Raw genomic sequence first — 14046 nt, forward strand, 5'->3', positions numbered from 1 at the left:
ACTTTATTCAAATTTTCTTTTGTTTCATTCACATAGTTATATGCTAGCATAAGAACTCAGTATTTTGTCATTTTACCTCTCCCTGGCCAATAATTGAATAGAGCATAATTTCAAAACATGTTGGATTGAATTTAGAAACATTTTGACATTATTTATTTGTTGGCTTTATTATAAGGATGAAGAGAAGAAATCCCTAAAATTCGCATAAATAGAAGAACCCAACGCCATCAAACATGGCTGAAGACAAAAGGTCAATGCCACAAAAAAAAAAAAAAAAAAAAAAAAAAAAAAAAAAAAACGCCTTACGTCTCCCTGTTTATATCCCTAACCAACAATTAAAGATGGAATAATGTGGGAACATGTTGAACAAACAATTAAGACCCATTTTGATATTCTTAAATAGTGAGAATTCCCATAAATAAAGATTTAGTGCTTTGCTTCTCCCTCCTTATAACCCTGAAAAATAATTGAAGATAGAATAATATGGAAACATGTTGGATAAGAATTCAGATGTATTTTGATATATTTCACTGTTGGATTCAGGTTCTCAATGCAAATTCGTATAAATATCTCTCAGTGCCTTGCCTCTACCTGCTTATAACACTGACCAATATAACATATAATATATTGGATATAACATAATGTCTTAACATGTTGGAAAAATAATTCAGACGGATTTTGACATTCGTCACTGGTGGGTTTTATTATGTTGATGAATAGAAAATTCTAAGGCAAAATTTTCATGAATAGGTCTCAAAGCCTTACTGCCCTGCTTATAACCCTGGCCAACCAGATGGAGAGAACCAGAAGTCCGTACGAAAATCAAAACAAATCGAATAAACAATTCAGATATTTTTCAGTTCAGATTTGGGAAGCTCTCAGGTAAAATTTTCATAAATAACTGTAAGCTATCAGAAGAACTCATTGCCCTGCCTCCCCCTTGCTTATAACCCTGGCAAATAATTGAACATGGCATAGTATCGAAACACGTTAAACACACAATTCAGGCGCATCATGATATTCTTCAGTGTAGAATCTTTGAGAAGACAACTCTCGGCAAAATTCGCATAAATAGATCCAAAACACCCAGTGCCTTGCCTCTCCCTGTTTATAACCTTGACGAACAATTGAACATAGCATAAAGTCGAAACATGTTAAATGCACAATTAAGACGTATTTTGATGTTCTTAAATACTGGGTTTTATATCAGGATGAGGAGAAGTCATCTCTCAGCCCAAATTCGCATAAATGTAAACATTCTCCATCTCGCCTTTCCCTGCTTATCCCCTAACCAATAATTGGCTATAACATAATGCCTTAACATGTTGGAAAAATATTATAGACGGATATCACTGGTGAAGTATGGTAATTAGAATTGATGGTAAGTATCGTAATTAGAAGTAATTAGAAGGTGGAAGAGCAGAAATCTCTAAGGCAAAACGTCCATGAATAGAAGGACTCGGCGCCTCGCTTCTCCCTGTTTATATCCCTGATCAACAAGACGGAGAGAATCAGAAGTTCGTCAAAAAGACCAAAAGAAAGGGCCGACCATGAAGATCGGAAACGAGCAAATCGTAGCTTCCTCACCAAGCAACACCAAAATGAAATATAGTCATAGTTATTCAACTGTCAGCGTAGATTTGCTCAGGCAAACAAATAAACTTTTGAATATAAATAATAATTGCCTATTCTTGTATATATTTAAGAGTAAGAAAGCATTAGTAATGAATATACGATAAATGTAAGCTGAAATTAATACATATTACTTTTTATAACCCTAATCAACCACTGAAGATGGCGAAATTTCGAAAAGCGTCTGACTGGTCACTACGGTGTAAAGGTTAACTTTGTTCGTTTCTTCAGATTGCTAATTTTTAAACCACTGGAACCATTTTTCAACAATTTATTTAAGCATTAGGCCAAAGTACATATCTTTGTCTACATGGGACACTACATTAAACCACAATAAAAAAAAAGCAATTACGTTAAACGTAAGTACGGTCAGTGCCCATGGGCAGCCATATAAATTTGACCTTTTCTAAAAATGAAACAATAATAAAATGCGAAAATAGACTTTATTTTGTCTCATGTTGCCAAAAGTAAGGCCTGAAAACGGTCTCACATTACGGCGTATTTGTTTACAATAATAAAGCGTGGGTGGTTAGCAATGCGTGTAAACAAACAATAATATCAATGGTTTGTCCGGAAAGTGGATATCTGATTTGACTTTCTAATCGACAGTCTCTTCTATTAAAATCCAAATTTTTCATTTTTGAATTTTTAAGACTTTTACTAGGAGTAATCGGAGAAATCAACTACCCATGCCTGTATTACGAACGATTCTCGACTTGTTTATAGTAGATTATTTTCGATTTAAACTGGTTGTCATTTGGCCTCCCTTCAACTTTGTTTGTATGTATAATAAAAAACTGCTTACTTGTTTCTTATAAATATACGAAAACCATCTCTCCAAATGACTGAGAGCTTATTCACGGCTTGTGTGCACTTTATATTCAAAAAAACAAAACACAGTCATATAACAAATAAACAATGTCAATAGAAATAATTAAGTACAAAATCTGTTTTTATAGATCATAGTTTTCTTTTTATATAAAAAAAAAGAAACGTCCAGAGAAATGAAAAATTGATAACACAAAATAGTCAGTGTAATTTGTTAGTGATAGGCAAAATTCTCATGGAAGAAGTCGGTGGTGCCTTGGCTCACCCTTCTTATAACCCTGAACATTTTATATGGCAAAATGCCTAAAAGTACTGATAGACTGATATCGAGGGGAGACAGATCGAAATGACTCGAAACGACAAAAATACATGTTCATCTCCCTGCAGATCTCACAAAGAAATATCACAGAATCATTAAGTGGTTACAGTGTATATGTTGGTAAGTAATTAATTAAAATTTTGTGTTTTTTATATAGTTTTATTTTTTTATATAAAAAAAGCGCCCAGTCACAAATGAAAAATTGATACGTTTATGCCATAACACAAAATAACCAGTGAAATTTGTTAGCTACAAGAAAAAAATCTCAAGAAAGAAGTCATTGCCTCACCCTGCTTATAACCCTGACCAAAACTCCTAAAAAGGCTGACAGACCAAACTTCAAGGATAGACAGACCTAAAAGACTGGAAACGACCAAACTACAGGTTCATCTCTCTGCAGATCTCAATAAGAAATACCACAGAAACATTAAGTTATTACAGTGTTGATAATTTGTTCCGTATTTTATATGATAGAACAGTTTTACTTTTTTACGAAAAAAAAGCCAAAAATAAAAAGCTGATAAATGTAGGGTGCATAAGAGTCAGTGAAATTTGTAAGTAACAAGTCGAATTTCATGGAAACTTGGAATGGAAAAACATGGAAAAATTGCCTCGCCTCACCCTGCTAATACCCTGACCAATGAAGATAAATACCGTAACGCATATAGCAGACCAAAACAACAAGATTAAAACAGACCAAAATGACCGAAAACGACCAAACTACAGGTTCATCAATTAGAAATCTCACAATTATGTCGATGATATTTACTATATCTTTTGTTGTATTTATATGTAAAGCAAGGAGGTATTTTTTAAATATAGGGAACACTATTTAATTTAGTACTTAAATATAATTTAAACAAATGTCTGTACAATTTAGTCAATTTTTAAAACAAATTATCCATCCAAGTGTGGTATTTACCATTATTTAATGCAATACAATTTAAAGTAATTATTTGAAATAATTAGACAATAATATTTTCAAAATCTAAAAGGCTAGCGTTGTCAATAGGTTGTCAGCAATTCGTCCTTGATAACATAAAAACTTTCCAGCAATTTGATTACATTTCCAAAATCTAAAAAGTCTTTAAATGTTTATCTGCTTTATCGATAAATTTTTGTTTTTGGTTTTTGTCATCTAAAAAAAGCTAGCGATCTCAATCAGTTGTCGTTTTCAACAATCCGTCCTTGATAACTTTTAACCTTTCCGGCAATTTTAAATTTGATTACATCGCATTCCCAAAATGTAAAAAGTCTTTAAATGTGTATCTATTTTATAGATAACTTTTTGTTTTTGGTTTTGTCATCTAAAAAATGTTAGCGTTCTCAATAAGTTGTCGTCGTAGTCAGAAATTCGTCCTTGATAAATTTGAAAACTTTCCAGCAATTTTAAATTTGATTACATCGCATTCCCAAAATCTAAAAAGTCTTTAAATGTTTATCTGCTTTATCGATAAATTTTTGTTTTTGGTTTTTGTCATCTAAAAAAAGCTAGCGATCTCAATCAGTTGTCATTTTCAACAATTCGTCCTTGATAACATAAAAACTTTCCAGCAATTTTAAATTTGATTACATTTCCAAAATCTAAAAGTCTTGAAATGTTTATCTATTTTATAAATAAATTTTTGTTTTTGGTTTTTGCCATCTAAAAAAGCTGGCGTTCTCAATAAGTTGTCGTCGTTGTCAGAAATTCGTTCATGATAAATTTGAAAACTTTACAGCAATTTTAAGTTTGGTTACAACGCATTCCCAAAATCTAAAAAGTCTTGAAATGTTTATCTATTTTATAGAAAATTTTTTGTTTTTGGTTTTTGTCAATAAAAAAGCTAGCGTTTTCATTAAGTTGTAGTCGTTGTCAGAAATTCGTCCTTGATAAATTTGAAAACTTTCCAGCAATTTTAAATTTGATTACATCGCATTCCCAAAATCTAAAAAGTCTTGAAATGTTTATCTGCTTTATCGATAAATTTTTGTTTTTGGTTTTTGCCATCTAAAAAAGCTAGCGTTCTGAATAAGTTGTCCTCGTTGTCAGCAATTCGTCCTTGATGACTTTGAAAATTCTCCAGCAATTTTAAGATTGGTTACATCGCATTCCCAAAATCTAAAAAGTCTTGAAATGTTTATCTATAACTTTTTGTTTTTGGTTTTTGCAAATAATGCCGGACCGGGTGGCGATGTCGGATGTGGTATGCCCTCGTGGTAATATATTTGCCGAGTCACTGTTGAAATATTTGATTTCGCGCTGTTACGAAGGACGCGACACCATTTCTATTAATTAATGCAGACTCCTTTTCCTTAATAATGTCAATCATTTTGAAACATTATTCAAAAGAATTGACCGTTTACATCCTACGAAAGTTTGTACAATTAAAAATATACGATTTCTAAATAAATATTAAAAATACAGTTTTGTTTGAGCCGGACGTTGTAGATTACACCAGCCAGGCAAAAAATTCCACCCAATTGATTTTTGTTTTCATTTTCTCGATCAAAGACAATTCATTTCCAATAATGATTGCTTATGTTATCTTTTAAAATGGGAATATCGATTAGATTTTACATTTAAACGTTAATCCAAAACAAGGATAAAGGATTTTTCAATGTTTAATTTTTGCGGAATTTAAAATGCTTGTGAATTCTGATGCAATAAACTGATTAGTTTTCATCTTTTTTTTTCTTAATTTCAAATTTTAAACTTAAAAATGCCACTTAGTGCTGAGGATATTGCACGTGATGTGGCTCTATTGATGATGGACGTTCCATCAGCTGTTGCCATAGGAGTTCCCTAGGGAACACTGCGAAACGCCGTAAGACGTTTTCGAGAAACTGGGTCCTACCATAGAAGGCCCGTTCTGGACGCCCTAAGATAACAGAACCACAGGATGACCGTTTTTGTCTTTGAAAATTTTGCGAAACCGGCACCTTACAGTTGTTCAAGCGATTCATCAGCTCCAGGAAGTTCGAGGTGTCCCAATTTCCGAAAAAACTGCTCGAAGAAGATCAAATCAGTATGGATGATGGCTTTTCGCCCCGTAAGAGGACCAGGATTGACCAGAACACACAGAGTTGCACGACTCGCATTTGCTCGAGAACACAGCCATTGGTCTTTGGACAATTGGTCTGCTGTACTTTTTACAGATGAGTTTAGATTTGCTCTACATATCCAGATCGTCGTGAAAGTGTGTGGAGAAGGCGAAATGAAAGGTACGAAGACTGCAATTTTTCTCAGAGCCAACCTTTTCAACGTAGCTCAGTGATGGGGTGGGCGGGAATTTCAATGAAGAGTCGCACAGAGTTGGTTGTTGTTCAGGAGGGTCTGACGGCCACTTGCTATTGGATGGAATTTTGGAACATCATGTGTTGTCTATCCTCGATTAAATCAGCGACAATCATATTCTAATGCACGATAATGCCTGTCCACATGTCGCTCGCATAGTAGAAACGCACCTTTAACAGCATAACGTCAGGTCTTAGCCTGGCCAGCCAGTTCTCCAGACTTGAACCCCATCGAACATTTATGGGATAACCTCAAATGACGACTAAGAGCACTTCCATCACTTCTTGATACACTCCACGATCATGAAAGCGCCCTTCGCGAAGAATGGACTAATTTCCAGCAAAGAGACATTTCCAGACTGGTAGAAAGTATGCCGAGTAGTCTTCGAGATGAAATTAAGACAAGAGGTAGAAATACGCGATATTGAAATATTAATTAAAAATCTATTCAAAACAAATTTTATCTGTCCGGCTTTTTAAATTTTTTTTCTTTAGCAATTTATTTTTCTGTCAAAGACTTAATTATTAAGCGTTAAAAACTTAAAACTTTGATTAATATATAAAAATATATACAAATCAAGTTATATTACAAGTGGGTGGAATTTTTTGCCTGTCTTTGTGTTAGTATATTATATGTTTTATAAATGTGTCCTATTAGCCAAAGTAATTACTTTGATTTATTATTGTTTATGCAAAGTTGATGTGAAAAGTTAGTGTCACGAGCGGGACCCTAGGTTCGGGAGATCGTTGGTTCGAGCCCTGCTTGTGACACTAATTTTTCAACTCAACCATAATTTGCACAAAGAATAACAAACCAATGTAGTTTATTGAACAAAATAATTTTTATTACAAAACGATTACCTTTTAAATAATCCATCTTTATTTTACCTCTATGAAAAAATAAATAAATAATCTTAAATTTTCTACGGTTAATAAGTGAGGATTAACAGACAGCATCAATTGTCGGTGATATGGTATTCCAGATTTGGTATGCCATAGTTTCGTCTAGAATTTCATTTTGTCTTCTTCAGCCATTTTTTAGAGAGAAAATCATCTTCAAAATTAGCAAACCACTTTTGGCCATTTCGCGAATGGTACTCCTTCGTGCTTGACTGTTTTTCTATGAAAATTATTCGAAATTGATATCGTCAGAGTTAAACATAATTAAGAAAGGAAATAATTAAGCAATATTTTCCTAATTGTCATTATTGCGTATTGAAAACACACTTTATTTTCTGGCATTTCAAATTTCAGATGTATGATGGGCGATGGCGTATAAAAATTTCCTTAAAAAAAAAATATAAAGAAACCAAACGTAAATATTTTATCCACGTGCTTACAGATTAGATTAGATTTATTCAACAAGATCAACCCGCTGTCAGACTTATCTCAATAGTTCTGTCATAGATTAAAAAATAAAAAATAAACTAAAAAAAATAAGAGGTTCAATTTACTGAATATGGGTTTTGATTTTGGTATGGGTCCAAGTCAGACGGCACCGAAGAAAGAAGTCCTTTTTAAGGACTCAGCCTGTCAACGAATGAATAATTAATGCCCGATTGAGAATTCACTGTAAGACTTCCGGACGTGGAGTTAACGGCAGTATAAAAATTTATATTTGTCTTTTCCAATCAATGATTTCATTGTGTATGTTTGTTAATAACAATATGATAATTTTTGTAAATACTTTGTCTTCTTTCATTGTTAGGGTAATTGTGATCCCGTGGAAAAAAAATTCCCTTCCCTGGTTTTTATTATCGAATTCTTGATTTGCTTATTTGGGTTATCTCTGGTCTTTCTAGATTTTCTAGTCTATTAACAAACCCGATTTTTATTGTGTAAATATCATTTTGAATGTTTAACTTAAGATTTAGCAAGATTGTTTCGTTTTATTCTGTGAACGAGCCTGTAATTTCCAATTATTCCTGTCTGACTACCCTCCCTGTTTTGGTCTGTTAGATCCATTTCGCCGTACTCGATAATACTTTAAGAAGAGCGAGGCACCCTACTTATAACCTAACCTATCAGTGAAGATGGCGAATAATATGGCTTTATATGGCAAAATGGCGAAACGTTTCTGATCTAACAAAACAACAAGACAGACCAAACATCGAGGAAAACAAACCAGAACAGCTAGAAAATACCGACCTAAACAACGAGGATAAACAGATCAAAACAACGAGGAAAGGCGGAACTACTCATTTCCCCTTTCAATGAATGTTTTCCATTACAAAGATGATTCCAAAGCTCCATAAACCTAACCACCTACCATAATCCTATCGCCAGATCTATCCTATTTTTTAAAAAAAATCCTCGAGAACCTCCTACTGAAACGATTTCTTCTCATCCTTGAACATTACACCATCTTGTCAGTTTAGCTTCCGCAAACACCACTCCACAATCGAGCAATGTCACCGTGTTGAAGACGCAATGTCTTCGTCTCCTGAGCTGAAACAGTACTCGGTGGTTTCCTTGATATGGCTCATGCCTTTGATAGTTTGCTGTGGAAGCACAAGAGATCCTTCCCTTCACCTACATCCTTTTCTTCCGATTTAACATGACGACCGCTTCTTTCAAGTCAGCCAGGGAACATCCGTTTCTGATTACTATTCTATTAAGGCTGGAGTCCCAGTGTTGAATCTCTGGTCCCACCCTGTATTCCACGTACACCGCCATCTATCTACCTACCCATCCTGACACAAGTTCTCAGATGACACTGATATCCCGTCCTTCCACATCGTTTCCTACAGGCTCATCTTATCCACCCACAACCTTAGCTGAAAATGTGGAATTTAAAAATAATAAATAAATGTTGATAAAATCTAACACATAACTTTTACTCTCCGAGGTGAAATAATGCAACCATCATATATTTCCTATAGTTAACAACGTCCGCTCTTTGGGTATACATTGATAAATGACTTGGATTAATAACCTAAACATTCCTTTTGTGAACGATGTAATAAAATCCCGGTACACAAAATTCCACAAATTCCTTTCATTGCTCCCCAATCCCTTAGTTTTAACCTTAACGTCCTGTTCGACGACCATTTGGGCATTGAAACGTATATTAGAAGGTCATCACTGGATGATTCTTCGCATTACAGTTCTAGATTGTTTATTTTTAGTCTTAAATGATTAGATTTTGTTTTAATTTATTTTTACATTTGTACACATCAACAATTTTACTTGCGGTGTATTCAAATAAACACTGTTGTAAATGGAAAAAAAGTGAACTGTAAGCTGGTCTATAACTCAAAATGGTGAATTATTCCTTACTAAATCTTATTTTACATTAAATAAAGAATCTTTTTTTTTAAAAAAAAGCATACACATAAAACAAAAAGGGATTGTCACCAAACATTCCAACACTAACACTTTCTGCAAGTTCCACTAGTGTCGTTCTGCTGCAGGCAAACGTCCACAAGCCACAAGGTTACATGCAACAAGGAAGGTAGTAGGTACTAGGTACTTTAGGAAGGCTTGGGTTGGAAAGGAAAAACACGCTTGTTTGTGTTATGTGTTGCAGTTGGTAGCTATTTTCGGTACTTCTGCTGTTAAAAGGAAATTTGAGGTATAGTTTTGTTATTTTCAGTTATGAAACTAGGAAATTAGCTTTCAGGAGTGGTTTTTAACCAAAAAATACTATTATTCGATCAAAATCCATTATATTTTTGGTGGTTCCATTGGATAACTTGTTAATTTATAATGATATAATAACAAAGTTGTAGTTAAAATAATTACACATTGAAGTGGGAGTGTTTGGTTTAGTCTAAATTACAAGAAAATGAGAGGCAAACAAACAATTTAGTCTTTTTCCATTCAGTAGTCTAAATTTAAAAAATTTGCTTGTTATTTGTTAAATTTAACATTAATTAATTTATTAAAAGAGGATAAAGTAATGTCTTGAATAATAAGTCAATCCGTTATTCTCGTTAAGGTCTTGGAACTTAGATCGAGGTACACTGGTTTTTGCCACGTCCAGGGTGCGTCCACTTTATGGTCGCTCCTACCACACTGCAGCATTTACACGGTGGATTGTATGCAATTTTTTACATTGAGGTGGCTCTGCCTACATGGCCCTTGGTACAGTTACTGCTGTCTGTGAAAGGGGAGGGCAAGACGTTCAGCCTTCGGTACCTCATCTGCACTTCTATGCCTTCCAGCCCATGCACAAGTACCACTGTTTTTCCGAGGCGCTCTAACTCAGCATATCTTTTTAATAATTGCACGGCAAGAGGGTCTGTCTTGAATAGCCGAAACCTAGCTTATTGAGTCTGTATATTTATTGTTATGGAGGAGATGTAATAATACCACATAGTTATGCATAATTTATTTTAATATGTGACATTTTGGTACTTACTTTCTATGAAAGGCGTTTATGTATGAAGACGCTGTTTTTATTTTTTGTTTCATTCTCTTTTGATTACTTACTTTTCTGCCACTAATAGATTCATTTCTGATCCAATAATGCTTTCTTGCCGTTTCTTCTGTCATTATTTAATTGTTATACAATTTTGCCGATTCTTATATATTTTAATTTTTGTATTTTCTATTGTAGGCAGTTAATAAAAAAATATGTCAGGACCACCTCACAGTTTTCAAACGAGTTTTGCAAATGCGCAACGCAATGAAAGAGCCATGCGATCTCAGTTTGTCGGAGCCGGCGGCCCCCAGATTCCAGGTTTAATGGCGAATCAGCAAGCTGGTAAATTTTCAATATAAACATTAATTCAATCTATCGACGATTTATTTATCTGTTGAAATGTTTAGCGATGGTGGCTCAGCAGGGGTACGGCGGTGGTGTTGTCGGAATGCAGCAGCCCCTGAGCCAACAGCAGCAACAACTGCAGCTACAACAGCAACAATTACAAATGCAACAACAACAACAATTACAGATGCAACAACAGCAGCAGCAGGTTCAACAACAGCAACAGGTTATTGCCTATAATAATTATTCCATTCGTAACTGTAAATTTATATTAATGTCAGGTTGTTGGGGAAGTACCGCAGGCCCAACCGCCACCTCAACAAGCCCAGAAAGAACTCAACACAGTTACACTTTGCCGATATGGCCAAGAAGCAGTACAGGATATTGTTTCAAGGACACAAGACTTATTCCAAGCTCTTAAAGTTTTACAGGTTCATTTTTGTATAATACTATATTTTTTAACAACTTATTTTGACAACAATAAAAAAATAATTGCAGCCTCCTAACGGCACAACTCAAGGGACCAATGCTAGCAATGAAAAAAAGGCCAAAATCCAGGAGCAACTCAAGTTTTTGAAACTCTTGTTCAAAAGGCTTAGACTTATTTATGAAAGATGTAATGAAAGTTGCCAACTACAAGGAATGGAGTACATGCACATAGAGGCAAGTAAAGAAACTTTTGTGGAATAAGCATCATATGTATGGAATTTTTAAGTTTTTTGTTTATCAGAGCTTAATTCCATTAAAAGAAGAATGGGATATGAAATCGGAAGAGAAAAAGACATCAGAGCTTTATCGAGTTGCCTGTGATGACAGCAAAGAAATTATTGAGGTAATAATGCATAGATTTGTTTTAAGTCATTGACGCTGCAATTTTTGCTTATTATTTACATTTTAAAATACCTTATATTAAAATATTGTAGCAGAAAAATTCAATTTTAATCAACTACAATAAATAATGATCCATTGTCCATACTTTACTTCATACACCAACATAAACCCGTCATATAACAACAGTTCTATTTTTGTTCATTACACATTGGAGACTGTCTCAAAAGATACATATTAAAGGAGGATGGGTCAATGGGCCCAAATTGTTGATGCCACAGGCCATTTGGTTTTAATTTACTACCAACCATCTAAAAACACCCACCTGGATGACGTGACCCCAAATTTATAGTGTCTCACAGCTGGATGCACTGTTTCTGCAACAACTGTTGCAATAAATAACTCCTCGACTTTCGTTATTTAATGGACAGACTATTAGTCCATCGCATTCCTATGATCTCTGTGGGAAACATCTCTTTGCTCCCTAAAGGTGGCCATTCCCAATCGCTCCAAATAGAACCACGCCGAGCTATATAGCTCCATTTGGAGTGCCTGAAATTTGAGAGGGCATTCACGACTGCTCTACAGCCAGTCACTCCGATCGTCATCTAGTGAATTACTTTCTCGCATGGATGACGATCTCTTGTGTTACGTTGTACGTGCTGTTTGTTTGTACATAAAAAACATAAAACCGAAGAGGAAATGGTGTCATGGCTCCTGAACAGAAGCCGTAATACCCACATCAATTTGATGAAAGATCTTTCCCTTGAACCTGCTGATTGGAGGAACTATTTAATTGTCCAGCATTTTCCATAAACATGGTAAACTTTTAAATAATTCAATCACCTCAACAATAAAATCTCGATTGGATGTCATTGCCAATAAAGAATAAATGTTTTTTACTTTTTGAGAATGTACGACTGAGATGCTTGCTCAGTGAAAGATAGACGGAGAATGCGCCAAAAACACATGGGTTTTCATTAGATTAATCATAGATAAATAAATAAATAAAAATTATGTGTGATTTTAATTAATTATACTTTGTATCTATAGTCTTGGTTGAGATGAAAAAGTTAGTGTTAAGGCAGGATTTGAACCCATGACCTTTGGCTCGTTTTTCCTCTCAACCAAGACCTTACATAAAAAGTATAATTAATTATAATAATTAATACAGTCAATTATGACCTCTAAATGCATTTATAGATTTCGCAAGATGCTTGTGCTAAACAATTTATAAGCCCTGAAAAAAAAATTTCGGATTGTGAATGCTTTCAAGTCAGGTGGCCAATTTGTTTGAAATTGAGGCTTTTAATTTTCTTCTTTCTTTTTGTTGACAATGGCATATGGAAATTGTGTGTGCTACGTCTTCCACTTAGCAAGCAGAGTATAATATTGGACTGTTTGCTCTTTTGAATTTAAAAAAGATATGCTTCAAAATTTGTGTCATGGTCAGGAAGCAACTGATTAATTTAGGCCACTCTTCAATTTTAGGGCAGAATCTGTCAGCTTACCTTTATTGCTGCTTTGCCATCTTGCATCTATCCACTTTTTGATAAACTACACGTTTTTTTTTTTCTTTCTAAGAGCACTTTGGAGATAGTCCAATTATTGATCGCCAACTCCTGACAAATTCAATTGTTTCCCGTCTTTTATTTGCCTAAGAACAGTCTTGCAATGCATGTGGGGATGTCGTCTTGTAGGCCTTTGTGTACCTTATAAGATCTTACAATTAATTAAGGTTTTTAGTTGAGATAAAAAAGTCAATGGCACGAGTGGGATTCGAACCCACGATCTTCGGCCTGATACGCCGCTGCTCTACTTCTTGAGCTATCGTGACAAGACTTATCAAGCCGAAGATCATCAGCTTGATAGTCAGACCTTAATTAATAGTCCCCAGTTCAATTTTTAGTTTTTTGGGTCTTTCAAGCAGAACGTTGAAATTCTATATTTAAGAGAAGAGGTCCCAAGACAGATCCTTGAGGACAGCCCTTTATTATTTTTTGCAGAAGTGGTGACCTTTGTTACAATTACTGCTTCCCCTTATTCACTGCTCTCTGTTTATCGTACCATTGTTCATGAGACTAAAGTTTATTGCCCTACTCAAAGTATGGTTTAATTCAGTAATTTTTTATTGTTTTTTTGCAGCAAGTAATTCAAAAGAATCGTCAATTGAAAGAAGTCATAGAACATTTAAGGAGGATAATATGGGAAATAAATACCATGTTAACTATGAGAAGATCTTAATAAACAATTTGTAATTTGTAAGTATTTTTAATTTGTAAGTATTGTTTAAAAAATTAAAAAGAAATTCTGACTATTATTTGTATTTATTAGTCATACTTTATATTTATTGTTTAATTAAATAGTTGTATTTGTTTTTAATTTATATACTTATCATATTAAATAAAAGTTTATTTTAAAAGAAAGAATAACTATGCTTTTTATTATTTGT

The 14046-nt window shown here is 34.2% G+C and overlaps 1 protein-coding gene across 2 annotated transcripts; it reads left to right on the plus strand.

Moving 5' to 3' along the window:
• Positions 1-9485: 9485 nt before the first annotated feature.
• On the plus strand, positions 9486-14023 carry LOC106668535 (mediator of RNA polymerase II transcription subunit 30-like). Of its 2 annotated transcripts, none has more exons than XM_014397387.2 (7): positions 9486-9629; positions 10617-10763; positions 10829-10992; positions 11048-11197; positions 11265-11429; positions 11497-11598; positions 13740-14023. In XM_014397387.2, exons 2-7 carry the CDS (start codon positions 10634-10636, stop codon positions 13836-13838), a joined length of 810 nt encoding a protein of 269 aa, XP_014252873.1. In that variant the 5' UTR covers positions 9486-9629; positions 10617-10633; the 3' UTR covers positions 13839-14023. The 2 variants fall into 2 exon arrangements, with proteins under 2 accessions (XP_014252873.1, XP_024086286.1); XM_024230518.1 differs by having other exon boundaries at positions 10829-10974.
• Positions 14024-14046: the final 23 nt, after the last annotated feature.

The sequence above is a fragment of the Cimex lectularius genome, unplaced genomic scaffold, assembly GCF_000648675.2.
Source record: "Cimex lectularius strain Harlan isolate CLEC.00 unplaced genomic scaffold, Clec_2.1 scaffold36, whole genome shotgun sequence".
Classification (NCBI taxonomy): Eukaryota; Metazoa; Arthropoda; class Insecta; order Hemiptera; family Cimicidae; genus Cimex; species Cimex lectularius.

What these genes read in the sequence shown, in the direction of transcription:
- LOC106668535 (XM_014397387.2), top strand. Translation starts at nt 10,634, where the DNA reads ATGTCAGGACCACCTCACAGTTTTCAAACGAGTTTTGCAAATGCGCAA. An exon ending in AATGGCGAATCAGCAAGCTG is followed by an intron (nt 10,764 to 10,828) that starts GTAAATTTTCAA and finishes TGAAATGTTTAG; the next exon opens with CGATGGTGGCTCAGCAGGGG. An exon ending in TGGAGTACATGCACATAGAG is followed by an intron (nt 11,430 to 11,496) that starts GCAAGTAAAGAA and finishes TTTGTTTATCAG; the next exon opens with AGCTTAATTCCATTAAAAGA.